Source organism: Balaenoptera borealis (genome assembly GCF_965194805.1).
Source record: "Balaenoptera borealis genome assembly, chromosome: 1".
Taxonomy (NCBI): domain Eukaryota; kingdom Metazoa; phylum Chordata; class Mammalia; order Artiodactyla; family Balaenopteridae; genus Balaenoptera; species Balaenoptera borealis.
The window spans coordinates 158858530-158886440 of NC_138860.1; the positions used below are offsets into that span (position 1 = coordinate 158858530).

The following is a 27911-nucleotide window of genomic DNA, read 5'->3' on the forward strand; positions in this document are numbered from 1 at the left end:
TACCGAAGACTTCTGGATGCCGACTCACCGTCTTCCCTGCCACCACCAGGGTGGTTACAGAGGACCCTAGAACGTCTCCTGGTGCTTTGACCCTTATCTTCCTGCACCCACTCTCAGGTCCACCCCCTGGAATGGTGCCACCTCTGAAGTCCTAAAATACAGGCCCTGCTCTTTGAGCACAGGTGACTCCTCTGTTGGATCCCAGGTATGCCATCCCAGCTCTCCACCTCATCGCATCCCCTCGCCTGGTCTTGATTCCTCCACTGACCCTTGGTGCCTTACTGACCCTCTCTGGCCTGGACCCTGTGGCAGGTCACCAGCCGACCTTTATTTTCACCACTCAGAGAAGCCCCAGCTCTGGCTCAGGGCTGCTCCATGCCTTCCTCTCTCACACACCTATTTGCTGAGCCCTGCTGTGGAAAAGCGCACAGCCTGGTGGGTGAATGCCGCCAGAATTCGCCTCTCAGACCTCAGCTGGGCCTTCAGCTACAGACCTGCCCATCCTCTTCTTGCTCACTCCCTTCCTCATTCCCTTCAAAAATCACTCCATACTTTCACGACTCTCCTGGGCTCTCATTGTCAGCAACAACGTCTGCCAGAATTTCGTGCCAAAAAGGACACCATCTGGCCTCTCTCATTTTTCCCTTCATCTTCGGAAACGAGATATTTTGGCAACCCAGCTGCTTGAATATTCTATGACTTTGCTCTGCCTGTATGTTCTTAACCTCCTGCATTTCCCAGTCTCCTGGTTAATTCCAGCTTCCATGCCTCCTGGATCTTGGTAGCTCCTGCCAGCCTTTCCAGACCTTGCAGGCCAGGGTGGGTGCTCTGTGTCTGCATTCCCCACTATCCCGTCTACACCTTGATGAATATCAGCCTGTGTGACCGCCTTTCTCACCCACTGAGAACCTGGCCCCATGTTTCACTTCGTTTCACCACCCAGCACTCAGGCTGGTAAACCAATAAGACACAGTCTGTGTTTGTTGAGTCAGTGCAGGAATGATTTCACTGGCTTACAATGTCTTGCAAGACATAAGAAGTTATGAAGGGGTTTCAGGCAACCACCTTTCCCATGGTTCAGGTTCCTGTTCCTCTCCAGTTCTACAGGCTTCTTCTAGAAAGCTCTCCCCAGTGCTTAAGGCTCGAAGGTACAGTTAGGAGAGAACAATAGTTATGAACTTAGTCTATCCAAGGAACTTTAGTTTCAAAAGCTGAGCACCTTCCAGCTCAGGGAGTCCCTTGGCCGCCAGGGAAACAAATATATAAACAGTACAAAACAAGGCCAAACGAAACACACTCTGAAAGGAAGGTGGGGAAGGAAATGGAGGTCAAGCGAGGCTTCCCACAGCTCTCTGGGCTGTTCCCAGGCCAGGTCTGCAGGATGGCACCGTGACAGGCAGGCACAGCTCGGCTTCCTGCGAGTACCTCTTCCAGGAGGGTGGTTTTCTCCTGCAGTTTGGCCTCATAAAACTCAGTCAGCTCCTCCAGGGCCTGGCTCTTGGTCTCTTCGTTATCCCGAAGCTGTTTCTCATACTCTTCCTGCATCCTCTGGGACTTGAGCTGCAACTCCTGGTACTTCTCATATTCTAGAAGCAACTTTTGGTTGTTGCAACATTCTGGAGAGAAGCAAGGAAGGTTATTTCAGGAGGGACAGTAGCATCAGCCTCAGGGACACCCAGGGAGCCTTGGGTGCTTTTCCAGCCTTGGGCCCCCTTCCAGCACCAGCTAGAGCTTCTGCCTCCACAGGCGAGATACAAATGCACACCTGTCTTCCTCACGGGCCCCCCACGCCATCGTCTTGTCTGGCAGCCCGATTTCCTCCCTTCACCGTCTAGGCAGAAAGGTTTTCAGGAAAGTGCAGAGGGGTATTTGGGGGGTTCAGGGCCAAGAAGAATGCCCTGAGTGTGCAAAACGGGTACTAGTACCCCCATTTTATGGAAGAGTAAACTGAGGCTTGGTGAGCTTAGGTGATTCCCTAGAGCACCCAGCAAGTCCAGGTGAATCTGGGACCCAAGGCAGCCTATCAGGCTCCAAACCCACACTTTTCCTATCTCCTACTGGCATGCAGTAGGTGTTTAATTTGTGTTTAATCAGTGAGTAAATACACAGGAGCAAAAAGCACGGTGAGTTCCAGGGGATAAATCTAGGCTGTTTATAGACTGGGGCTTCTGCTGAATCTGGAGGACTCTCAGACTTTGCTCCCAATCAACTGCCCTCTGCCCAGTGGCGTCCACTGATGGCCTCACCCAAGTCCTGCAGTTCCCGGCTCTGTTTTTCCAGGAGGTCGTCCATGCGTTCACGATGGAGTGCATCCTGCTTTTCTTTTTCTGTTCTTAAAACCTAAGACACAGAGTAAAATGTTCTCATTTCTACACATCTGCTGAAAGCACCACCATGAGAAGCACCAATTGTACAAGTGAGAGCCTCCTTCATTCACAAACATTTCCCAAGCCCTTTGCACCAAGCACTGTTCTACAAGCAACATGCAAGCTATCACTTTTATTTGCATTATATTCTGCTCTGAAAGTTCTATACTATCTCTATTTAGATCCTTCTACGCAATGAATCTTGTCAATGATGAGTTCAGTTTTGGACATGCACCAAATGGAGTTTTGGGTGGAAAAGGTAAGGACTGATTTGAATTCTCTGTTGTCAGCACATTGCTCTCAAGGAAATCCTTGGCTATGTTAATGTATCAGCTTCTAAGAAAGTGTTTTCTTTAATGGAGCAGGAAAGCTCCTTGCAGGAAGGGGAGGTATCTAACTTTGCGCTCAGATTACAGAAGGCACCAATGTTTGTTGATTAAATGAATGAAATAATAAAATTAACTGCCAGGGTGTTTTTAGACCCATGGAGATAACATAAAAGAACAAATATCACTTGAGCAAAAAACTGGCTGTTCTGGTGAAGGGCCAGGCAGATTTGTACAGAACAGAGAAATCATTCTGGGAGAGTCCTGGACCATCTTTAACTACAGGAAGCCCATTCAGACTATTTTTTTAAAAATTAATAAATAATTATTTTATTTTTTGGCTGCGTTGGGTCTTCGTTGCTGCGTGCGGGCTTTCTCTAGTTGCGACGAGTGGGTGTTACTCTTTGCGGTGTGCGGGCTTCTCATTGTGGTGGCTTCTCTTTGCAGAGCATGGGCTCTAGGCACACAGGCTTCAGTAGCTGTGGCATGCAGACTCTGTAGCTGTGGCTCATGGGCTCTAGAGCGCAGGCTCAGTAGCTGTGGTGCACGGGCTTAGTTGCTCTGAGGCATGTGGGATCTTCCCGGACCAGGGCTCAAACCCGTGTCCCCTGCATTGGCAGGCGGATTCTCAACCACTGCACCACCAGGGAAGCCAATTTAGACTAATTTTATTTAACCTACTGACAATTCTGAGGTCAATATTCTGCTAGCTCTTCTCTTTCCATACTTTGTTTTTCTTGTTACTTTTCATTTTGCTTTTAAATAAGTTTCTCTTGACCACAAAGGTAATATATTCTCATGGTGGAGAATTTGGAAATTATAGAAAAGCATAAAGAACCAAATTTAAACTATCCACAATCCCAACTTCCAGAGATAATCACACTGTTAGCTATTTTCTTAAAAATCATTCTATGTGTATTTATTTTACATCATTAATAGCATTCACTATAGAGAGTTCTATATTCTGCTTTTTTTCCCCACTTAGCACTTTGTTGTAAGCATTTCTGATGTTATCAACTATGCTTTAAAGTCACACATTATCATATGTCTTATTGTTTGAGCGTGTGCCAGTTGTCCTGAGTGAGCAGGAAATTTCTTGTTATTCGCCATTGTTGGTTCAACAGACCTGGTTTTTCGTTTTCAAGGACTCCATTTCCTGGAGGAACCTGTCCGTTAGCTCCTTAACCTTCTCAGAATAGTTCATATCCTTTAGTCGGAGTTGATACTCATTCTCCATTTTTAATTCTTCCACACGAGTCTTCAGCTCCAACATAACCTGAACCTTTGGGAGAAGGACACGGAATCAACAACAGTCACAGTGCGGGTGAATCAGACTATTTAAACCCGTGGCCTTGAGCTCTCTGAGACCTACAGCTCTGCTCAGCCTCCAACGCACGTGTCATCTTTCTGCACAAGACACACAGACCAGACACTAGGAGACATATGAGCTTCTTCCTCTACCCTCAAAACGCGTAATCAGTGAGCTCCACTGTGCAACAGGCAGTATTCTAATAACTCACATCTCCTTCAACTATGCTTAGATGTCACCTCAGTGAGGTCTACACAGACCACATGATTTAATCCTGCTTCCTTCCTCTTCCTATTCCCGGCACCTCTGACTCCCCCCACCCCCTTACTCTGTTCTACTTTTTTTATTATTCCCGTAAACCTTGGCACTTTTAAATGTTACGTATTATTTTATGGTCTTTTGTTTTCATCCCCCACTAGAATTTAATCTCCAAGAAGGCTGAGATCTTTGTTGGTTTTGTATGCTTATGTACCCCAAGTACCTAGAACGGTGCCGAACACAGAGTAGGCACTCGAAAAATATTTGTTGAATCATGATTCCTGCCCCCATGGAACTTACAGTCTACTGAGACAGCCAAGGAGACATAACATTACCAACTGTGATAAGTGCCCAAAGCCAGGGAGTGTGCACGCAGGCTAGTGTAGAGAAGGACTGAAGGCAGATGCATTGGTTGGGGGGTTCTGCATAGTTCAGGTGGGGGATGGTAAGGGCCTGACCAGAGGTGGGGAGCAGAGAAGAAGGGAAAGATTCCAGAGAAAGATTCCAGAGAAAGAGATTTTAGGGAACGTGGTGCCTGATGGGTTGTGGGGTGAAGTGAGAGGACTGTGGATGGAGACCGTCTCCCCGGCCCAGACAATTCCCTGAGGGTTGCATTGGCCTGTCTTGCTTCACTGCTTTATCCTGGGAGCCCAGCACAGGACTGGCACTAAACAAATATGTATCGGATGAATACATGGCCCTGGGGGCCCGCCGCGGACGAGTGGGACACATTTTGGTGGGAATGACCTGGTTCTGACAGGTTGCATTGGAGGCACCTGCTCGTTGCCCTTCTCCATCCTTCTCCACGTTGCTGCTACAGAGCAGTCTCTTCAGACACAAATCTACTGAGTCATCCCCTAACTTAGATCATCAGTGGGGCCTTAGGAACCATTTCCAAAGTCTGAAACATGGTGTCAAAGGCCCCTCACTATCTCTGTTTCACCTGCAACGCTTCTCTCCGGCACCCCCTCTACTCTCCAGCCCTGCCAGCTGGCAGCAGCCTCCCCAGAGCATCCCCCCTCGTCCGTTTGCACCCGCTCATTCCTCGGGGTGGAAGGCCCTTTCCAACTTGTTCTGGAGGCTCCATTCAAGGCTCACTTCCTCTGGCACCAGCTGGCCTGGGTCAGGGTCCCTTCCCCGTGTTCCCACAGCACAGTTCCTTCATAACACTCATTACACACTTGGTTCCCTTTTAAAATTTTACCTATACCTCTTCCCATGATATAAGCTCCAGGACCACCTATGTCTTTCATTCCTGTAATCCCAGACCTAGCACAGTGTCTGGTACATAGCACATCTCTCTGCAAATACTAGTTAGGTGCATGAATAAATGAATGACTGAATGAGTGGGTAAATCACGATAGTTACATAGAATGTCATAGAATGTAAAGAAAAAGAGAGAGCTGGGAATTCTGGGCAATGTGGCTTTTAAGGCCAGTTGAAGGAAGAGCCAGGAAGGGAGGTGGGGAGGAACAGTCAGAGAGGCACACAGGCAATGATGTGATGTGGTCTCCTGGAGCCCGAGAGAGAAGGGAATTTCAAGAAGTGAGCGGAACATACACTAGTCACTTCCAGCTTGGCAGCCGTGCTGTCAGGCCTAGCTGGGGGCTGGGGGCTGGGGGCTGAGGTCAGGAGTCAGCCCAGACACCTCCGGCTTTTGGTGCAGCCTGGTGTCTTCTACTTGGTGTCTTCCCCTCCTCTCGGGGAAGAAGAGAGAAAACAGAGAAGAAGGAAGAGGAGGAGACACATTTGCCTGCCTGCAGGAGGTCAGACTCCTAACTCTCACAGGCTCTCCCTCAGCCTTTCCTCCCACTTCCCTTTCCTGCAGAAAGTTCCAGGGAGCTCTAGGAGGGCTCTCCAGCAATCGCCAGGGGCCTATCATCCTGCTCTGGGGCCACTGTGGCATTGTGGTCCCGTTGGTTTCGCTTGTCTCTGTCTCTCACTTGACTGTGAGTTTCCTGATCACAGGGCCCATCCTGTCCTCTCCCACATGCGTCCACAGTGACCAGCACACAGTAGGTACTCACTGAATGCGCTTTAAACTCTGGATGAACAGCAGTGAGCTCGCAGCTGTGCACCCTCTGCAAGCCCCATGAGGTTACCACCCATTCGGTTTCTCCCTCGGGGAGCGCAGCCCTCAGAGCGCTCAAAACACATCTTAATGGACTGTTAGCTGCATCAACAGGAGGGAAGGCGCTCTGAGGTCATGATTAGGAGAGTGGGCTCCAGATCTGGGCCCAAATCTGGATTGGAACTCTGGGCCTACTCCTAATTAGCTCAGTGACTTTGGACACGTCACCCAACCTCTCCAAAAACATTTTTTGAAACATGGGGAAAACAACAGTATCTTCTCCATAGAGATATTGGGAGATTTAAATGAGAAAATACTTATAAAGTAATTAGCACAGTGTCTGCTTCATGGCTAACCTAAAAAAAAGTTGGTGATTGGTTATTATTACTGTTATTGTTTTATTATTGAGAGGAGTGGGTTTCAGGACTGTTTTTTTTTTTTTAATTTTATTTATTTATTTATGGCTGTGTTGGGTCTTCGTTTCTGTGCGAGGGCTTTCTCTAGTTGCGGCAAGTGGGGGCCACTCTTCATCGCGGTGCGCAGGCCTGTCACTATCGCGGCCTCTCCCGTTGCGGAGCACAGGCTCCAGATGCGCAGGCTCAGTAACTGTGGCTCATGGGCCTAGTTGCTCCGCAGCATGTGGGATCCTCCCAGACCAGGGCTCGAACCCGTATCCCCTGCATTGGCAGGCAGAGTCTCAACCACTGCGCCACCGGGGAAGCCCCAGGACTGTTTTATAAATATCTTTTTTTTTTTTTTTAAAGAAGGTTCCAGATACCAGCAGTTATTAGGTTTCACAGATACAACTGGAATATACAAGGTTGTCACTTTAATTTTGAAAATATTTATCGGAAATAGTTATGTAAATATTTATTTACGCCTAGCACGAGAAACTGTTGGAAACTGTTGGTCATACAAGCGAATTATATGTCGAGGTTCCTGCCCTCAAAGAGTAGGAGAGGAAAGATAGGTCACAGGCTAGAAGTAGAGCTCAGTGTAAGTCAAGACGATCACGTGGCAAAAGGACAGGTGGGGGTGGGGAGGACACAGAATGCAGCAGTGGTGGCGTGGGCGAGCATGTACAGGGAGCTGTGGGGGTCTGTGCTGGGCACAGGGGAAGCCGGGCTAGAGAAGGGCTCTATGCCAGTCCCAGGACTTTGGATGCAGCCTGGTATGGAATTTCCATGTCCCTCTTCACTAGATCCAATTCTTACCTTCTCTTCCATGTCCGTCTTGGTAACCAGCACCTCTTCAGCAAAGCCCACCTCCCTCTCTCGCTTGATTCCCCGACCATCCTTATCAAAGACCTTCCAGGTGAACAGGCAGCCATCCTCGGCGACGCTCAGCAGGAACTGGTCATCAAAGGTGAGTGACATCTGAGGTGAAAGAGCGCGGACAGGAGGCTTTCGCAGGCCATGGAGAGCAGGACTGAGCCAGCTGTTGTGCGAGCCCTCCCTCCATGCCAGCCTGGGTACAGCCTCCTGGGGAGGAAGACTCTATCTTAGAAAAGAAATGAGACAAGAACCCTCACGGGCTTCTGGGAACGAATAAAAGAATAAGACTATGTATATGTTCTCTGTGGATTTGGAATCTTTAGAGTCAATTATTATGTACACTATATAAGAACTCTCAAAACTCAGCAGTAAAAAAACCCAATAATCCAACTAGAAAGTGGGCAAAAGACACAGAGACATTTCACTGGAGAAGTTATACAAATGGCAAATAAGCACATGAAAAGATGTTCAACATGATTAGCCATTAGGGAAATGTGAATTAAGACTATGATGAGATGTCACTATACACCTCTTAGAACAGCTAAAATAAAAAATAGTGATAATACCAAATGCTGGCAAAGATGCAGAGAAACTGGATCTCTCATGCATTGCTGGTAGGAATGGAAAACAGCTTGGTAGTTTCTTAAAAAACTAAATAAACACACTTGTAATATATGATCCAGCAATAGTATTCCTGGGCATTTACCCCAGAGAAATGAAAACATGTCAACATAAAAGCCAGTACATAATTGTTCATAGCAGTTTAATTTGTAATAGCCCAAAACTGGGGAAAAAAAAATCAAATATCCCACAAGAGGTAGATGGTTAAACAAATCATGGTACATCCTTACCATGGAATTCTACTCAGCAAAAATGGAATAAAGTATTGATACATGAAATAACTTGCATGGAGCTCAAGGGTATTATGCTGAGTGAAAAAAGCTCCTCTCAAATGGTCACATACTGTATGATTATTTATATAAAATTCTCAAGATGTCAAAATTATAGAAATGAAAGCAACTTAGTGGTTGCTGAGGACGAGGCATGGTGTTGGGTGACTATGAAGGGTAGCATGAGGGAGCTGCTGTGGTGCAGGAATAGTTCTGTGTCTTGCGTGCAGTGGTGGTTACACACATTTATGCATCTATGTGAAAAAATGATACAGAACCCCACACATAATGTACCAGTGTCAGTTTTCTGGTTTGACATTGTACAGTAGTTACATTAGATGTAACTATTGGGGGAAACTGGGTGAAGGGCACACAGGACCTTGATGCTATCTTTCAGATTTCCTGCAAATCTATAATTACTTCAAAATAAAAAGTGAAAAGTAAAGAATCAACTACGGAAACTGTCCTCTCACAATCACCAATATGTGTCAAGAACCTTAAAAATGGCAACGCTCCTTCCCTCAGGATTCGCTCTCTGCCTAGGCATTTAGCCTTAGAAAATAATCAGAGATGCTCAGAGAAATCTATAGGCTAGGATATTCATGAGTTCATGATAATTTAAATGCCCAGTTGTAAGAGAAGATTTAAATAAGTTATGTTCCATCATTGTGATAGGATATTTGAATAGCTACTAAAATCATGCTTTTGAGGAATATTTAATCTTACAAGAGCATAAATTTTAAAAAAGCAGCCTACAAGAGCATACATACAGTATGGTCTTAATTTATCTAAAGCATATGCACAAAAAAGTAGAAGAAAATGCATCACTATATTAATGATAATGTTATTATGAGGATTTGTATTCCTAAAATAAACATGTATTGCTTTTATAATCAGAAAAGTAAACATCTTATCCACAAAACTTAGTAGCGCTGAAGCAAAAGGGGGGAATATGTGATAGTAATTTACTTTGGACCCAAGACTCAGACTCAGTACAGGAATGTTCCAGTTTATAATGAAAAAGCCTTTCCTAGTAAAGATGGTGTCTGCAGGCAAGCCAGTATAGAGTTTGGGACATAATTAAAAACCTCAGGTGTTGGTATTGTTCAGTTGGGGATAAGAGAGGCGAGGAGGGAGAGAGAACACATTTCCCACTGCCTGTTCTTCAGGAGCCCATGTATACATAGACACTGCTTTTTTACAAGGGGGAACGGAAGGACAATTTACAAATGCGTGCTCATGCTATGACCCCCAGGGACGGGCGGGGGCTCATCTCCTGGGCCATGACTCCTTTTAGTCCAGAGCGACTCTGTGGAGGACGAGGAGAGCTGTGAGCCTTCAGTAGCCAACACTCAGCAGCTGGGACATGAGGGCACTGGCCTGTAGAGGACAGCTGTGGTCGGGGGGCCTATAACATCTCTCGAATGGCCCATAATTATGCGAAATATTATGATGAACAATCTTGTACCTCAATGTTTAGGTGCATCTCTGATTACCTCCTAGAACAAATTCCTGGGAGTAGTTTAAACAAAGAGTATTAAGAGCCAATAAATGTTTATTGAACATTTGGCTGGATGAATAAATAAAGGGAGAGAAAAGATGCTGGGAGATTGAAGGGATGAAGGTGGTATGCGGAGGGCAGGACCAGGTGGATCTATTGAGAGCTGGATCTGGGACTGGGCCCTAGGGGAGGCGGTTGCCCTCACCTTGGTGATAGGACCGCAATGGGCCTGGTACTCGTTGAATTCTTTCTGAAGAGGCAGTGGGTACTTCATCGCACGAATGGTTCCCACCGAGGTGCCCACAAACATCATGCGCCCGGAATGGGAGATGACGATAGCTGTGTAGGTGACGTCAAATGCTGACATCTCTCGAAGAACCTGGAACACAGCCAGCTCTGTTCAGGGTGAGGGGCTGAGCCGTGTACCCACTGTCCCCATGTCATTCTCCTCCTTGCTTCTAATAGCAACATTAGGGCAAGTTCTGGATTTAAAAATGTGTTTTTTCCATTTCTTTTAGCATCTGGCATACCGTCCAGCACATAAGGGGCACAAACTAAATATTTCTTGGCTGCTTGACCGATGAGTAAGCAGCTCTAGGAGTTAGGAATAATACTAAAAAAGGGAAACCTTCATAAAGCATGTGCCAAGCAGTGTTCTATGGCTTTTACAGGTTGTAACTCATCCAATCCTCACAAAAACCCTTTAAAGATGGTGAAACAGTCACAGAGATACTAGGTAAGTTGCCTCAACTCAACCACCTCCTAGGTGGCAGTCAGGCTCCCAAGACTATGCTCTTGACTGCTATTCTACCCATGTATCTCAAACTAAGAATGGGATGTGGGTCCTAAGTTTATTTAGCAAACATTTATTAATGTCCATTATATAAACAAAAAACTATTCTATCAGGGAATTCATTCATTCCTTTGCTCTTTCGTTCACTCATCAACCCACCCACCCATCTAGCCACCAAATATTTACTGGATGTTTGCTGTGGGCCATGCATTGTGCTAGCTAGTAGGGATACCAAGAGGTGTGAACCATGGCCCTGCCCTAAAGGAGCTTTGTTCTGCTGCGGCACTGTGGAAGCCACCACAGAGTCAGGACCAAGCTACTTGGGGGCACACTGGAGAGACACCCTACTCTCAGCTGGGCTTGTGGAGAAGGACACAGCCACATTTGCAGGAAGTGTCTTTGCTGAGCTCTTCTCTCCTCCCTCAACTATTTGGAGCCAACGTGCTAATTCTAAAATTTCAGAGTAGTTTGGGGATTTCCAAACAAATATGGTAGCAAGCTTAGGTGGTAGCAATAACTAGAGTTCTGTTTTTACCCCACGAAAGCAGGTGCAGATCAAGGGTTAGAGCACAGTCTAGAGATGCTGCTGACCTCCATCCCTGGAGGGTAGGAGAGAAGTTACAGACAGCAAGCAAAGTAGAAATGGAAAAGGGCCCCACAATTTAACCCAGTCAGTTGGACGCTGGGCAGGAAATTCCAGGAGTAACAATTACTGAGCTGATCCTATAGGAATGAGGAGCCAGGTGTTATCCCATGAAGAAGGGACGCTGTTCTCACAGGCCCCCTTTCCATCCCTTTCTGTTGTAAACACAGGAGGCTTCTGTGTTTCTTCTTCTGCAGATCAGGGCAGCAGCCCAGAGGAGGGACAGGTGCAGACTTACTGAAGAATCTGCTATCTCCTTGAGAGTCTGGTCTGATCCAACAGCAAAGATGATTTTGCCATCAGGGGAGATGGTAACACAGTTGTAGCTGCAGGACTTGAGCACACATTCTGTCTCTCTCTTTCCTGTGGATAGATTCCATTCATATACAGCACCATCTGTGCCACAAGAAATCAGTTTGCTGTCATCTGTATTCCACGCAACTGAACGAATCTATGGGGGATGAAGACATACCCAGTTAGGAGTGTACACACACACACACACACACACACACACACACACACACACACACACACACACACACATGCCTCTCATGGAAAGGAGGATAACTTCTTACGTGTTCCACTAGACTGAGGCAGAATGTCCTTTCCTGGTACATGCCCTTCAGTAAACACTAATCATAGCTTTGTGGGAAAGTTAACATTCTATTTTCTCAGATGCTTGCAAAATACTGAAGATGAAACATTCCCATTTCCATTTCACTTTATGAGTGTAAAGACGGAATCATAATAGCTCCTCTAATGCTACAATCAATCATTGCTATGTTTTACAAAAACTTTTTATTTTGAAATAATTATTCACAGGGAGTTGCACAAATTGCACAGAGAGAGGGTTCTTCCAGATGGCAGAGTAAGTACCTCAGCTGACCTACCCCCCACCCAATAAGGTAACTGTTAAAAACGGTAAAAACAGTTATTTAAAGTCTTTGGAAATTGTCCTAAGGGCATGCAGCAAATGTAGAAACATTCGTTCAGGAAAATCTCCTCAATCTCAGTAGGAACAGAGACTGTGCAGGAGAAAAAAAAGATTTCTCAGAATTAGTTCAGCCAAGTTACTAAACAAAACAACCAAATAAAAACATTCTAGCCTTTTCCCCTTTTCGTATTTGTAACTCCTTTCTCCAATAGAGAGAGACTGGCTCCCATGAACTCCAATACGTTAATGGATTCTCTCAATCTCCTTATAAGTAACAAACCTGCTGACCCACTGGTTACCTCTTTGGTTGTTCCCATGACTACAGTCCTGTCAGCCACATCTCAGTCCTAGCTCTACCTAGCCATGTCTCAGTCCCAGCTCTACCTCTTAAATTGCATTTTCTAATTGTTTTCCACTATCATGTAAAAATGCACTTAAATATAGTTATCTTATTTCCAAGAATATTCTTAGATTCACTAATTTTAATAGTTTATCTGCAAATTCTCTGAATTTGCAACATACCTGATTATGTCTGTGGTGATAGTTTTATTTCATCTCGTCCAACCTTCATGCCTTTTATTTTGCTATGGCCTGAACGTCTGTGTCTCTCGCTACCTCCTCACCCCAAAATTCATATGTTGAAATCCTGACCCCCAAAGATGATGGTATTAGGAGCTGGGGCTTTCGGGAGGTGATTAGGTCCTGAGTGCTTCCCTCATGAGCCATTATAAAAGAAGCTCCAGAGAGCTAGCTCACCCCTTCCACCATGTGAGGATACAAGAAGTCTGCAACCAGGAAGAGGGCCTTCTCCTGACCATGCTGGCCCCTTGATCTTGGACTTCCCACACTCCAAACTGTGAGGAAAATTTTCTGTTGTTTATAAGCTATCCAGTCTGTGCTATTTTGTTATGGCAGCCCCATGGACTAATGCATATTTCATTTCCTTGCCTTATTGCACTGGATAGGACTCAGTACAAGGCCAACAGAAGGCATCATGTTTTGTCCTCTATCTCAGAGGGAATGCTTCCATAATTTCATAATCAAGCGTGCTGTTTGTTGTAGGTTTTCTGTGTCTTTTTTTTTCTCCAGGCCGCACCTCTATTTTTTTTTTAATATTTATTTATTTATTTGGTTGCACTGGGTCTTAGTTGTGGCAGGCAGGCTCCTTAGTTGTAGCACGTGGGCTCTTTGGTTGTAGCAGGTAGGCTCCTTAGTTGTGGCCTGCAGGCTCCTTAGTTGCGGCACATGAACTCTTAGTTGTGGCATGCATGTGGGATCTAGTTCCCTGACCAGGGATCGAACCCAGGCCCCCTGCATTGGGAACACAGAGTATTACCCACTGCGCCACAAGGGAAGTCCCTGTAAATGTCTTATATAAGATTTTTAGGGACTTCCCTGGTGGTCCAGTGGTTGAGAATCTGCCTTTCAATGCAGGGGACACGGCTCGAGCCCCGGTCAGGGAACTAATATCCCACATGCCGCAGGGCAAAAAGCCTGTGCTCTCTAGAGCCTGTGTGCCACAACTAGGGAGCCTGTGCGCCGCTACTGAGCCCGTGAACTCTGGAGCCCACGCGCCACAACTAGAGAGAAGCCCGCATGCTGCAACGAAGATCCCACGTGCCACAGCTAAAGACCCGGTGCAGCCAAATAAATAAATAAATAAAATATTTTTTAAAAGTACCTAAAATTTTTTTATAATAAAATAAGTTCCCCATTATTTTTAGTTTGTTTTTTAAAATCATGAATGCATGTTAATGGTATAGATTTTTATTATATCTGGATTTATAGAGATAAGCATATGCTTTTTCATCCTTACTATGTTAATGTGGTATTCACTAATTGATTTCAAAATCTAAAATAACCTTGCATTCCTGGAATAAATCAACATGGTCATGCTGTATTATTCTTTTAATATATTGCTTGATTGGTTTGATAATAATTTATGTAGGACTTTTTATGTTCATACAAAAGACTGGCTTATCATTTTCCTTTCTTGTGATGTCTTTGACAGGTATCACAATTATGCTGACCTCCTAGAACAATTTTGGAAGTATTTGCTTTTTTTTTTTTTTTTTTAATTCTCTAGAAGAGTTTTTTCAAGATTAGTGTCATGTTTTCCTTAAAATTTGATATACTTCTTCAGTGATAGTTTTCTTTGTCAGAAGGTTTTAAATTACAGATTCAATTTTTCTAGGAATTTGTCAGTTCGTCTATGTATTCACATTTATTTGCATAAAGTTGTTCATAATATCCTCTTATGATCTTTTTAAATGTCTATAGGACCTGTAGTGATATCCCCTTTTCATTCCTCACATTGGTTACTTATATCTTCTATCTTTTTCTTCCCTTAATCAGTTATGCTAAAGGTTTGTTCATTTTGTGTTTTCAAAAAATCAAGTTTTGTCATGTACCACAATGTTCATTGCAGCTCTATTTACAATAGTCAGGACATGGAAGCAACCTAAGTGTCCATTGACAGATGAATGGATAAAGAAGATGTGGCACATATATACAATGGAATATTACTCAGCCGTAAAAAGAAACAAAATTGAGTTATTTGTAGTGAGGTAGATGGACCTAGAGTCTGTCATACAGAGTGAAGTAAGTCAGAAAGAGAAAAACAAATACCGTATGCTAACACATATATATGGAATCTAAAAAAAAAAAAAAAGGTTCTGAAGAACGCAGGGGCAGGACAGGAATAAAGAAGCAGACATAGAGAATGGACTTGAGGACATGGGGAGGGGGAAGGGTAAGCTGGGAAGAAGTGAGAGTGGCATGAACATACATATACTACCAAATGTAAAATAGATAGTTAGTGGGAAGCAGCCGTATAGCACAGGGAGATCAGCTCAGTGCTCTGTGACCACCTAGAGGGGTGGGATAGGGAGGGTGGGAGGGGAGACGCAAGAGGGAGGGGATATGGGGATGTATGTATATGTATAGCTGATTCACTTTGTTATACAGCAGAAACTAACACACCATTGTAAAGCAATTATACTCCAATAAAGATGTAAAAAAAATAAAAATTAAAAAAAAATCAAGTTTTGGCTTTGGTGATCTTCTATTGTGTGAATGTTCTCTGTTTCATTAACTCCTGCTCTTATCCTTATGACATCCTTTCTTTTGTTGTCTTTGAATTAATTTGCTGTTCTATTTCTAATTTATTGAGCTGGATGGTTATATCACTGATTTTCATCTTTTTCACTTTTCCAATACATGTATTTAATGTTATAAATTTCCCTGTATGCATGGCTTTAGCTGCATGCTCCATTTATATTTTCTTTTGTTTTTGTTTTTTCTTGCAGTATTACACATGTAAGCCTAACATATATCCCTGGTTGGAGACAAGTGTTATAAATTCTTGTAAAGTGATGAAACATGGCTGCTCTCCTGGGTTGGTGAGGTAGGGCCTCCTATGGGGGTGTGCATGGTCCTGGAAAGAGCATCACATTCACCTGGTGTGCTTTCCTCTGCATCTCCGCAGTCACACTGCTGAAGCTGAGGAAGCGCAGCAACTCTCAGTACTGCTTGTGCTTAAGAGCACTTTTGCTTATGACCTGTTAATTGCTAAACTCAGTGGCCACTTTTTAGTATTCACATCCCACTCTCTGACATTTAATACCACTGACTACTTTATCCTTTTGGAAACCAGTTCCCTGGCTTCTTTGATACAATTCCTTGATTCCAGGTTCTCTTTGTACTTCATTTGCAGTCTCTCTCTTCTTTACCAGTCCCTTAAATGTTGGTCACTCATCTCCTGCCCAAGATCTCAGATTCTGCATGAGCCCTTGGTGATCTAATCTATGCCTCTGACTTCTACTGACTACCACCTACTCTCCTGAATTGGAATTTTTAGCCTTGACTTCTTCCTGACCTCTGCACTCATATATCACACTCCTGGACACATCAAACATAACGTGTCCAAAATGGAGCTTAATATCTTTTTTCTCTCTGTCCCTACTACTAAAGCCATGGTTTAGTTCCTAGCTCCTCTTTCACCCTCATTTCCTAGCTGATCTCCTTCACTCCAACTTCCCTCCCCTCTAATCCATCCTCAACACTGTTTGGAGAATTATCTTTCTGATACCATTACTTCCTTTCTTAAATCCTTCCAATTGTTTCTCATCACCTACAGACTAATGTTCAATTCCTTGGCATGGCATACACACTCTGTGGTGCAACAAACTTCTCCAGCTCCTCCTTCTATCACTCCTTAAATGTGCCCTATAAACCACAAACCACCATCCTATTCTATACTCCCATTCCTTCATCTACAACACATCCTGCTGCTTAGAATGCTTTTCTTTTCCCATTGCTTGTTCTCTCCAAATTCATCTGCTGACTTCTTACCCTTTCAATCTTTAGTCTCTCCCTTTTCTGCATGCTCCATATCTACTTTATCTTCAGGAACTACTGGTTTTACTTCCTAAATATCTTTTGAATCCATCCACTTCTTCCTATTGGTACCACCTCCATCCTGGTCTAAAATCATTTATCATGTAGATAACAATCTCCTTACCATTTCCACCCTCGTCCTTTTCAATACAATCTTTATTCTGCAGCCAAAGTAATCTTTTAAAATGCAAATATGGTCATATCATTTCTTGTCCTAAAAGTCTTCAATGATTTCATGGAACAAGAAGGATAAAGTATAAAATCCTTAAAAGGCCTACAAGTTTCCATGAACAAGGTTCCATGAACTTGGGTTGCTGCTAACCTCACCAATCTCAGTTTCATTCCTGATACCTATGCTTCAGCCTCACAGATGGTTCCTCCTATACCCTTAGAAATCTCCCATCTCAGGGTCTTTGTTTATTTATTTATTTTTGGCTGCTTTGAGTCTTTGTTGCTGCACATTGGCTTTTCTCTGGTTGCAGTGAGAGGAGGCTACTCTTGGTTGCGGCACGTGGGATTCTCATTGTGGTGGCTTCTCTTGCTGCGGAGCATGGGCTCTAGGCACACAGGCTCAGTAGTTGTGGTGTGCGGGCTTCAGTAGTTGTGGCACGTGGGCTCAGTAGTTGTGGCTCATGGGCTCAGTAGTTGTGGCTCACGGCCTGTAGAGCACAGGCTCAGTAGCTGTGGCACACGGGCTTAGTTGCTCTGCGGCATTTGGGATCTTCCTGGACCAGGGCTTGAACCCGTGTCCCCTGCATTGGCAGGCGGATTCTTAACCACTGCGCCACCAGGGAAGCCCAGGGTCTTTGGATCTCTATCTGCAATGATTTTCCCCACCAGCTCTGACTGATTAATTCCGACCCACTCCTTAGGACCAAGCCTTTGTGAACATCCCAATTTCCCTCATCATGCCCACTCCTCATCACTTCCTCTCATAACAACCCATATTTTTCTTTCACTGAGTTTACTACAGTTAGTACTTAAATCTGTCTGTGCATTTGTTTTATTGTCATTTCCCCCAACTAGACAGGGACCTTCAAGGGAAAGGAATCACTTCTCTTTTGTTCACTTATACCCCATTGGCTAGCATGATGCTTGGCTCTGTGTCCTTGTTTCCTTGGACACTGTTCACTCACTTACCTTCCCTGTGTGTCCTTTCAGATTCGAGACGTTCTCCAGGCTGGTGGTGGAAAAAATGTGAATCACATTCCCATTGACTGCAGCAAACAGGTGACCTCCGTTGCTAAAGCAACACTACCAGGAAATACAGGAAGAGAGCAAGAATGAAAGACAAAGTAGTCTATCTGGAGGTTACAGTTGAGTTCAGGGTGAAACCATGCGTAGGACTGGGAATCAGGGGAAGGTGCAAATAGGACTGAGAAGTGGCTGACATCTTCACTTTCACTATTCCTGTAGCTCATATTGGCCAAGATGCTGACGCTACCACGTGCACGAATCATGAAGGTGCTTGGATCAGAGAATAGAACCCTCATTTTGTCTGCAGAAGAAGTTTCAGAACAGGGGAGCAATTCCTCAAATCACTGTCTTGATTCCACAAGTCACTTCAGGGGGCAATCTGATGGGCTATTGTCTCTCCCTGTTGCTCATTTTCCCTGGCCCCTCCCAATCGCCAAACTTGCCTTCCCAGCTGTGACTCCGATTCTGTGATAACTTTCTTTTTAATGCTTTAAAAAAAAATTACTCCACAGTCACAGAGAGGACTGATCACAGGTGGGATCTCATATGGTTTGGTTCAGTGATATATTTTGGTGGGCATAAAAGAAAGAGGATAGAACCAACATACTCAATAAGTTTGGTGGGAGAATTGGATTTCTTTTTAAGCCACCAGAATTCTCTAAGACAGTCTTTGGTCCTACCTCCCCAGTTGTGCTAGTTCTTGATATTTCAACTCTGGCTTTCCAAGAAACTAGACCTTTATATCCAGCAGTTCTTACCTCTTTGCACCCTCTGACAGAATATTCTTTGAAAGAACGTATATCATCAATGAGTAGATTCATAAGGCGTAGTTTGTCAGCAAACCCTACTACAATGTAGTGTCCAGAGGGGTGAAGGCTGATTGTATAAGCTTCTTCTTGGTATTCCTTAAATAGTTCCAGGGTGCTGTGAAAAAGATAAATTATTGAATATAAGTCTAGCCCACTGAGTCCCTCAAGTCCTCCATTGTATCTGGTACATATTTTTATCCTAGCATTTGAGATACTTTATTACTTGCAATTATTGGTGCCTCTTTTTCTAGATTTTGGTTACTTGGGGATAGTGTCCAGCAATGAGTATGGCAAGTAGGGGGACTGAATATGGGGTTGTCTAGAGATGTGGAAGGCACAGCTCCATTTAGATTTCCAAATCAGAAGTATTGCACAATTTTTTTTTTCTAGCAGCCCCAGCAGCTATATACAAGAGCAAAGAAGTTACATTATGGGGCCAATCTAGGCTGGAGAGTCTCAAGGAAGCTATGCCAGGAGGAAAAAATCACTGGGAGCCGAAGGTGGTTGGGGCAGTGATCTGGATTCAAAGGGCAAATCAATGGTCTGGAGAGCTCCGTGGGACAAAAAGCAGGTCTAGTGGGGGTGAGGGGATAGGAAAGCTAGAAGGACACAGGAGGTACGTAAGGATGGGAGATATTGGGATGTTTCTTTATGTCCCTCGTGCCAAGCATAGTGTCTGGCACGTAGCAAGTACTGAATAAAGTACAAAGTGATTTTCTAGCTCATGCAGGAGTGAATAGTAAAGAGAATAAGGTAGCTTGACTGACTTGATTAAAAAAAAAACTTTTCCAACTGAAAGCTTCTAAGTAATTAAAATTTCAAACCTCTAATTAAAATAATTCGCATGGAAAATTTAACAACTGAAATCGTGCATATCACAGTAGCAAAGCCTTTCATTCCTTACTTTGATTCGTAATTCCAGATGCGAACAGACCGATCCACAGAGCAGGTGGCAATGAGGGGTTTGCGGATGCAAGTAGCTAGACCAGTGATGGACGCTGAGTGTAACGGGTACATCAGATACTCAAAGTGAGCAGTCTCCCCCTGGAGAAATCATACAGAATGAGATCAGGCAGAGGAAGCAAAAGGCTGGTTATGCACTCCAGCTCTCATTACTACTTATGGACGTTAATTAGCCCAGATGCACAAAAATCAGGCTGTGGGCAAACTGCTTTAACATTATGCATATTTTCCTATACCATTATTATTTTAAACATCATTTTAATGGAAATAAAATATTTTATTCTATGAATATACCAGAATTTAATTTATCTATCCTTCTACTATAGGAATATTTAAGTGGTCTCTGATTTTTGTTAGTTAGGGGTCACACTAGACTAAATATTCTTGCATGTAAGTCTGTGTTCCTCTCTGATTACTTCCTTAGATACTGTAGGGTAAGTGCCTGACATTAAGCTTTTGAGTCTCAAGGCATCTATTTCAAAGGACATCCATCTTGAATAAACATATTGCCAGTTGTATGACACAGCTACCAGCCAAATAACCTGCCAAGGAATTAAGTCGTCCCCACCCTTGAAGACCCCTTTTGTAGAAAGTCCTGGATAACTTAAATAACTGACTTCTTGAGTGACCCCACTTTTCTCTTCCTGTGCCCTAATTCCCACTCTCATGGCTAAATGACCATTAAATAAATAAATAGTGAACTCGCAAAACCCTAGACACCCCACTTTCAAACCCTAATAAAGGCAGAGCCCCAGGTCCACCTCTCTCTTTACCCATGGCCTCACTGTGTGGCCCTTGGGCTTGCTCTGTACCCTCCAGGACCTGTGAGTAAGAAATCTTGTTCCTCAAAGTTCCCTGATGGTTTTTGATGAAGTACATCCTACAATCACAATAAGAACCAAAGGGCCAGTTAGGCCACAGCATTGGCCCAGGTGGGGGGAGTGCATGTGGGGCCTTTGCTGGGAGTAATACAGCCCCCGGGGAGTGCCTCCGGCATTCCTAGCTGATGGCATCACCACCAATAGGTTGGGACCCACACAACAGATATATTTCTAGAAGTGGAATACAGGGCAAAATGGTGTGAATGATTTTCAAAATCTTCATGAGAACTCCCAAATTTCTCTGCAGAGAGACTATGTTACTCCACCAGCAGCAGCAAGGAGAGTTGGGTGAATGATTTTAAGTTAAAATGTATCCTATTGCACTGCTCGTGTAGATTCCAGGTGTCTGTCATCAGAGACATTACACCTGGGACACCTGAATGAGGAGTGATGACTGGGGAATTTAATGAGGTGTACATACTTTGTTCACAAGCCAAGGCAAAGGCTGAGCTGGCAATCCCCTCAAATCCAGATGCTTCCCTTCTCTACTGTGTCAGAAAGAGGTGCTGGGCTGGGGTTGGGGTAGGCACAGATTATTCCCGTTCTTCTCCATCTGCTTCCCCTTCTTTCTCCAATATCTTCAACCTCGCTGTCTCTACTAGCACATTTCTACTAGCTTTTTTTTTTTTCCCCCTGAAGGATGAGCAAGAACTAATGTGGGGAAGGGGACAGTATAAGAGTGCCCCAGGCAGAGGTAGGAGCATACTGAAGCCTTTTGGCAGAGGGAACATGCAGACTCATGGTGATCAGAAAGGCCAGTCCTATCAGGTGGAATGGTGGGATGGGGCTGCGGAGGGCAGCCTGGGCCGGACATTGCCCAGCCCTGTGCACCTAGTTCAGTTCTTCTCAGAGCACCAGGAGAGAGGCCACTGAAGGATCGCAGCTGTGATGACGGTGGAGGTGGTGGAGGATGTGTATTTTGCGATAACCATGTCTGGGATTTGAAAAGATCACTCTGGCAGCCAAACAGAATGTAATTCAGGGGCTGGAGGGCAGAGTGTACATGCAGAGACAGGCAGGAAACTTTTCCAGCCTGGGAGAGAGAGTGGAAACTCTCAGAGAGAGGTCCCACTCTCTGGTCTAGTTCTCTCCTCCCCACGCAGCCTTCCTTCTGAGAGGCCCTGCCCACCAGCAGGGAGAGAAGTTCTATGCAATGAGCTCACCCCTCTACACAGAGAAAGTGGACAGGCTGGAGATCCAGCCATCAAATTAGTCCTTTCTGAGTCCTTGTGAATGAGGTCTCCCCAGGTGAAATGATAAAAATGTCTTAGTTTGGGGTATACAACATACTGATATACTTATCAGTATACTTATCATACTTATATATTAGCTGACAAGCTTTTAAGTACACTCAAATCTCTGTTATGTTAAAACAAAAGCAATTCTCTTTTCTGCCATGTCTCTGCACCTCATTCTATGAGGCCAGTATTACCTGGATACCAGAAGCAGATAAAAGCATCACAAGAAAACTACAGAGCAACATCCATTATGAATGTAATTTATTTTGAATTTTATTTTATTTATTTTTTTATACAGCAGGTTCTTATTAGTTATCCATTTTATACATATTAGTGTATACATGTCAATCCCAATCTCCCAATTCATCCCATCCCCCCACCCCCCCCACCATTTTCCCCCCTTGGTGTCCATATGTTTGTTCTCTACATCTGTGTCTCAATTTCTGCCCTGCAAACCGGTTCACCTGTACCATTTTTCTAGGTTCCACATATATGTGTTAATATACGATATTTGTTTTCCTCTTTCTGATTTACTTCACTCTGTATGACAGTCTCTAGATCCATCCACGTCTCTACAAATGACCCAATTTCGTTCCTTTTTATGGCTGAGTAATAGTCCATTGTATATATGTACCACATCTTCTTTATCCATTCATCTATCGATGGGCATTTAGGTTGCTTCCATGTCCTGGCTATTGTAAATACTGCTGCAATGAACATTGGTGTGCATGTGTCTTTTTGAATTATGGTGTTATCTGGGTATATGCCCAGTAGTGGGATTGCTGGGTCATATGGTAATTCTATTTTTAGTTTTTTAAGGAACCTCCATACTGTTCTCCATAGTGGCTGTATCAATTTACATTCCCACCAACAGTGCAAGAGGGTTCCCTGTTCTCCACATCCTCTCCAGCATTTGTTGTTTGTAGATTTTCTGATGATGCCCATTCTAACTGGTGTGAGGTGATACCTCACTGTAGTTTTGATTTGCATTTCTCTAATAATTAGTGATGTTGAGCATCTTTTCATGTGCTTCTCGGTCACCTGTATGTCTTCTTTGGAGAAATGTCTATTTAGGTCTTTTGCCCATTTTTGGATTGGGTTGTTTGTTTTTTTAATATTGAGCTGCATGAGCTGTTTATATGTTTTGGAGATTAATCCTTTGTCCATTGATTCGTTGGCAAATATTTTCTCCCATTCTAAGGGTTGTCTTTTCGTCTTGTTTGTAGTTTCCTTTGCTGTGCAAAAACTTTTAAGTTTCATTAGGTCCCATTTGTTTATTTTTGTTTTTACTTCCATTACTCGAGGAGGTGGATCAAAAAAGACCTTGCTGTGATTTATGTCAAAGAGTGTTCTTCCTATGTTTTCCTAGAAAAGTTTTATATGTCCGGTCTTACATTTAGGTCTCTAATCCATTTTGAGTTTATTTTGTGTATGGTGTTAGGGAGTGTTCTAATTTCATTCTTTTACATGTAGCTGTCCAGTTTTCCCAGCACCATTTATTGAAGACAATGTCTTTTCTCCATTGTATATCCTCGCCTCCTTTGTCATAGATTAGTTGACCATAGGTGCATGGGTTTATCTCTGGGCTTTCTATCCTGTTCCATTGATCTATATTTCTGTTTTTGTGCCAATACCATATTGTCTTGATTACTGTAGCTTTGTAGTATAGTCTGTAGTCAGGGAGTCTGATTCCTCCAGCTCCGCTTTTTTCCCTCAAGACCACTTTGGCTATTCAGGGTCTTTTGTGTCTCCATACAAATTTTAAGATTTTTTGTTCTAGTTCTATAAAAAATGCCATTGGTAATTTGATAGGGATTGCATTGAATCTTTAGATTGCTTTGGGTAGTATAGTCATTTTCACAATATTGACTCTTCCAATCCAAGAACATGGTATATCTCTCCATCTGTTTGTATCATCTTTAATTTCTGTCATCAGTGTCTTATAGTTTTCTGCATACAGGTCTTTTGTCTCCCTAGATAGGTTTATTCCTAGGTATTTTATCCTTTATGTTGCAATGGTAAATGGGAGTGTTTCCTTAATTTCTCTTTCAGATTTTTCATCATTAGTGTATAGGAATGCAAGAGATTTCTGTGCATTCATTTTGTATCCTACAACTTTACCAAATTCATTGATTAGCTCCAGTAGTTTTCTGGTGGCATCTTTAGGATTCTCTATGTATAGTATCATGCCATCTGCAAACAGTGACAGTTGTACTTCTTTTCCAATTTGTATTCCTTTCATTTCTTTTTCTTCTCTGATTGCCATGGCTAGTACTACCAAAACTATGTTGAATAATAGTGGTGAGAGTGGACATCCTTGTCTCGTTCCTGATCTTAGAGGAAATGCTTTCAGTTTTTCACCATTGAGAATGATGTTTGCTGTGGGTTTGTCATATATGGCCTTTATTATGTTGAGGTAGGTTCCCTCTATGCCCACTTTCTGGAGAGTTTTTATCATAACTGGGTGTTGAATTTTGTCAAAAGCTTTTTCTGCATCTATTGAGATGATCATACGGTTTTTATTCTTCAATTTGTTAACATGGTATATCACATTGATTGATTTGCGTATATTGAAGAATCCTTGCATCCCTGGGATAAATCCCACTTGATCATGGTGTATGATCCTTTTAATGTGTTGTTGGATCCCGTTTGCTAGTATTTTGTTGAGGATTTTTGCATCTATGTTCATCAGTGATATTGGTCTGTAATTTTCTTTTTTTGTAGTATCTTTGTCTGGTTTTGGTATCAGGGTGATTGTGGCCTCATAGAATGAGTTTGGGAGTATTCTTTCCTCTGCAATTTTTTGGAAGAGTTTGAGAAGGATGGGTGTTAGCTCTTCTCTAAATGTTTGATAGAATTCACCTGTGAAGCCATCTGGTCCTGAACTTTTTCTTGTTGGAAGATTTTTAATCACAGTTTCAATTTCATTACTTGTGATTGGTCTGTTCATATTTTCTGTTTCTTCCTGGTTCAGTCTCAGAAGGTTATACCTTTCTAAGAATTTGTCCATTTCTTGCAGGTTGTCCATTTTATTGGCATAGAGTTGCTTGTAGTAGTCTCAGGATGCATTGTATTTCTATGGTGTCTGTTGTAACTTCTCCTTTTTCATTTCTAATTTTATTGATTTGAGTCCTCTCCCTCTTCTTCTTGATGAGTCTGGCTAATGGCTTATAAATTTTCTTTATCTTCTCAAAAAACCAACTTTTAGTTTTATTGATCTTTGCTATTGTTTTCTTTGTTTCGATTTCATTTACTTCTGCTCTGATCTTTATGATTTCTTTCCTTCTACTAACTTTGGGTTTTGTTGGTTCTTCTTTCTCTAGTTCCTTTAGGTGTAAGGTTAGATTGTTTATTTGAGATGTTTGTTGTATCTTGAGGTAGGATTGTATTGCTATAAACCTCCCTCTTAGAACTGCTTTTGCTGCATCCCATAGGTTTTGGATCGTCGTGTTTTCATTGTCATTTGTCTCTAGGTATTTTTTGATTTCCTCTTTGATTTCTTCAGTGATCTCTTGGTTATTTAGTAACGTATTGTTTAGCCTCCATGTGTTTGTGTTTTTTACGTTTTTTCCTCTGTAATTGATTTCTAATCTCATAGCGTTGTGGTCAGAAAAGATGCTTGATATGATTTCAATTTTCTTAAATTTACTGAGGCTTGATTTGTGACCCAAGATGTGACCTACCCTGGAGAATGTTCCATTCGCACTTGAGAAGAAAGTGTAATCTGCTATTTTTGGAAGGAATGTCTTATAAATATCAATTAAATCTCTCTGGTCTGTTGTGTCATTTAAAGCTTGTGTTTCCTTATTAATTTTCTGTCTGGATGATCTGTCCATTGGGGTAAGTGAGGCATTAAAAGTCCCCCACTATTATTGTGTTACTGTCAATTTCTTCTTTTATAGCTGTTAGCAGTTGCCTTATGTATTGAGGTGCTCCTATGTTGGGTGCATATATATTTATAATAGTTATATCTTCTTCTTGGATTGATTCCTTCATCATTATGTAGTGTCCTTCCTTGTGTCTTGTAACATTCTTTATTCGAAAGTCTATTTTTTCTGATATGAGTATTGCTACTCCAGCTTTCTTTTGATTTCCATTTGTATGGAATATCTTTTTCCATCCCCTCAGTTTCAGTCTGTGTGTGTCCCTAGGTCTGAAGTGCATCTCTTGTAGACAGCATATATATGGGTCTTGTTTTTGTATCCATTCAGCAAGCCTGTGTCTTTTGGTTGGAGCATTTAATCCATACACGTTTAAGGTAATTATTGATATGTATGTTCCTAGTACCATTTTCTTAATTGTTTTGGGTTTGTTTTTGTAGGTCCTTTTCTTCTCTTGTGTTTCCCACTTAGAGAAGTTCCTTTAGCATTTGTTGTAGAGCTGGTTTGGTGGTGCTGAATTCTCTTAGCTTTTGCTTGTCTGTAAAGCTTTTGATTTCTCCATAGAATCTGAATGAGATCTTTGCCAGGTAGAGTAGTCTTGGTTGTAGGTTCTTCCCTTTCATCACTTTAAATATGTCCTGCCACCCCCTCCTGGCTTGTAGAGTTTCTGCTGAGAAATCACCTGTTAACCTTATGGGAGTTCCCTTGTATGTTATTTGTCATTTTTCCCTGGCTGCTTTCAATAATTTTTCTTTCTCTTTAATTTTTGCCAACTTGATTACTATGTGTCTCGGTGTGTTTCTCCTTGGGTTTATCCTGTATGGGGCTCTCTGCACTTCCTGGAGTTGGGTGGCTATTTCCTTTCCCATGTTAGGGAAGTTTTTAACTATAATCTCTTCAAATATTTTCTCTGGTCCTTTCTCTCTCTCTTCTCCTTCTGGGACCTCTATAATGTGAATGTTGTTGCCTTTAATGTCCCAGAGGTCTCCTAGGCTGTCTTCATTTCTTTTCATTCTTTTTTCTTTATTCTGTTCAGCAGCAGTGAATTCCACCATTCTGTCTTCCAGGTCACTTATCCATTCTTCTGCCTCAGTTATTCTGCTATTGATTCCTTCTAGTGTAGTTTTCATTTCAGTTATTGTATTGTTCATCTCTGTTTGTTTGTTCTTTAATTCTTCTAGGTCTTTGTTAAACATTTCTTGCATCTTCTCGATCTTTGCCTCCATTCTTTTTCCGAGGTCCTGGATCATCTTCACTATCATTATTCTGAATTCTTTTTCTGGAAGGTTGCCTATCTCCACTTCATTTAGTTGTTTTTCTGGGGTTTTATCTTGTTCCTTCATCTGGTACATAGCTCCCTGCCTTTTCATCTTGTCTATCTTTCTGTGAATGTGGTTTTTGTTCCACAGGCTGCAGGACTGTAGGTCTTCTTGCTTCTGCTGTCTGCCTTCTGGTGGATAAGGCTATCTCAGAGGATCGTGCAAGTTTCTTCATGGAAGGGACTGGTGGTAGGTAGAGCTGGCTGTTGCTCTAGTGGGCAGAGCTCAGTAAAACTTTAATCCACTTGTCTGCTGATGGGTGGGGCTGGGTTCCCTCCCTGTTGGTTGTTTGGCCTGAGGCAACCCAACACTGGAGCCTACCCAGGCTCTTTGGTGGGGCTAATGGCTACTCTGGGAGGGCTCACACCAAGGAGTACTTCTGAGAACTTCTGCTGCCAGTGTCCTTGTCCTCACGGTGAGACACAGCCACCCCCCGCCTCTGCAGGAGACCCTCCAACACTAGCAGGTAGGTCTGATTCAGTCTCCTGTGGGGTCACTGCTCCTTCCCGTGGGTTCCGATGCACACACTACTTTGTGTGTGCCCTCCAAGAGTGGAGTCTCTGTTTCCCCCAGTCCTGTTGAAGTCCTGCAATCAAATCCCCTAGGCTTCAAAGTCTGATTCTCTATGAATTCCTCCTCCCATTGCCGGACCCCCAGGTTGGGAAGCCTAACGTGGGGCTCAGAACCTTCACTCCAGTGGGTGGACTTCTGTGGTATAAGTGTTCTCCAGTTTGTGAGTCACCCACCCAGCAGTTATGGGATTTGATTTTATTGTGATTGCACCCCTCCTACCACCTCATTGTGGCTTCTCCTTTGTCTTTGGATGTGGGGTATCTTTTTTGGTGAGTTCCAGTGTCTTC

At 43.2% G+C, this 27911-nt stretch overlaps 1 protein-coding gene across 4 annotated transcripts in view; it reads right to left on the reverse strand.

Moving 5' to 3' along the window:
• The window catches only part of CFAP57 (cilia and flagella associated protein 57), a 75433-nt gene that overhangs the window by 29800 nt on the left and 17722 nt on the right, over window positions 1-27911 (reverse strand). For 3 of the 4 annotated variants that reach the window (XM_082392624.1, XM_082392626.1, XM_082392627.1), the window contains 9 exons: window positions 19674-19813; window positions 18719-18884; window positions 17904-18017; window positions 11670-11882; window positions 10201-10374; window positions 7545-7811; window positions 3819-3974; window positions 2247-2340; window positions 1426-1616 (listed from right to left, as the gene is read on the reverse strand). In XM_082392624.1, the coding sequence (XP_082248750.1) occupies window positions 1426-1616; window positions 2247-2340; window positions 3819-3974; window positions 7545-7811; window positions 10201-10374; window positions 11670-11882; window positions 17904-18017; window positions 18719-18884; window positions 19674-19813 (1515 nt within the window). The remainder of the gene's footprint in view (window positions 1-1425; window positions 1617-2246; window positions 2341-3818; window positions 3975-7544; window positions 7812-10200; window positions 10375-11669; window positions 11883-17903; window positions 18018-18718; window positions 18885-19673; window positions 19814-27911) is intronic. The other variant, XM_082392625.1, reaches the window with a different exon arrangement.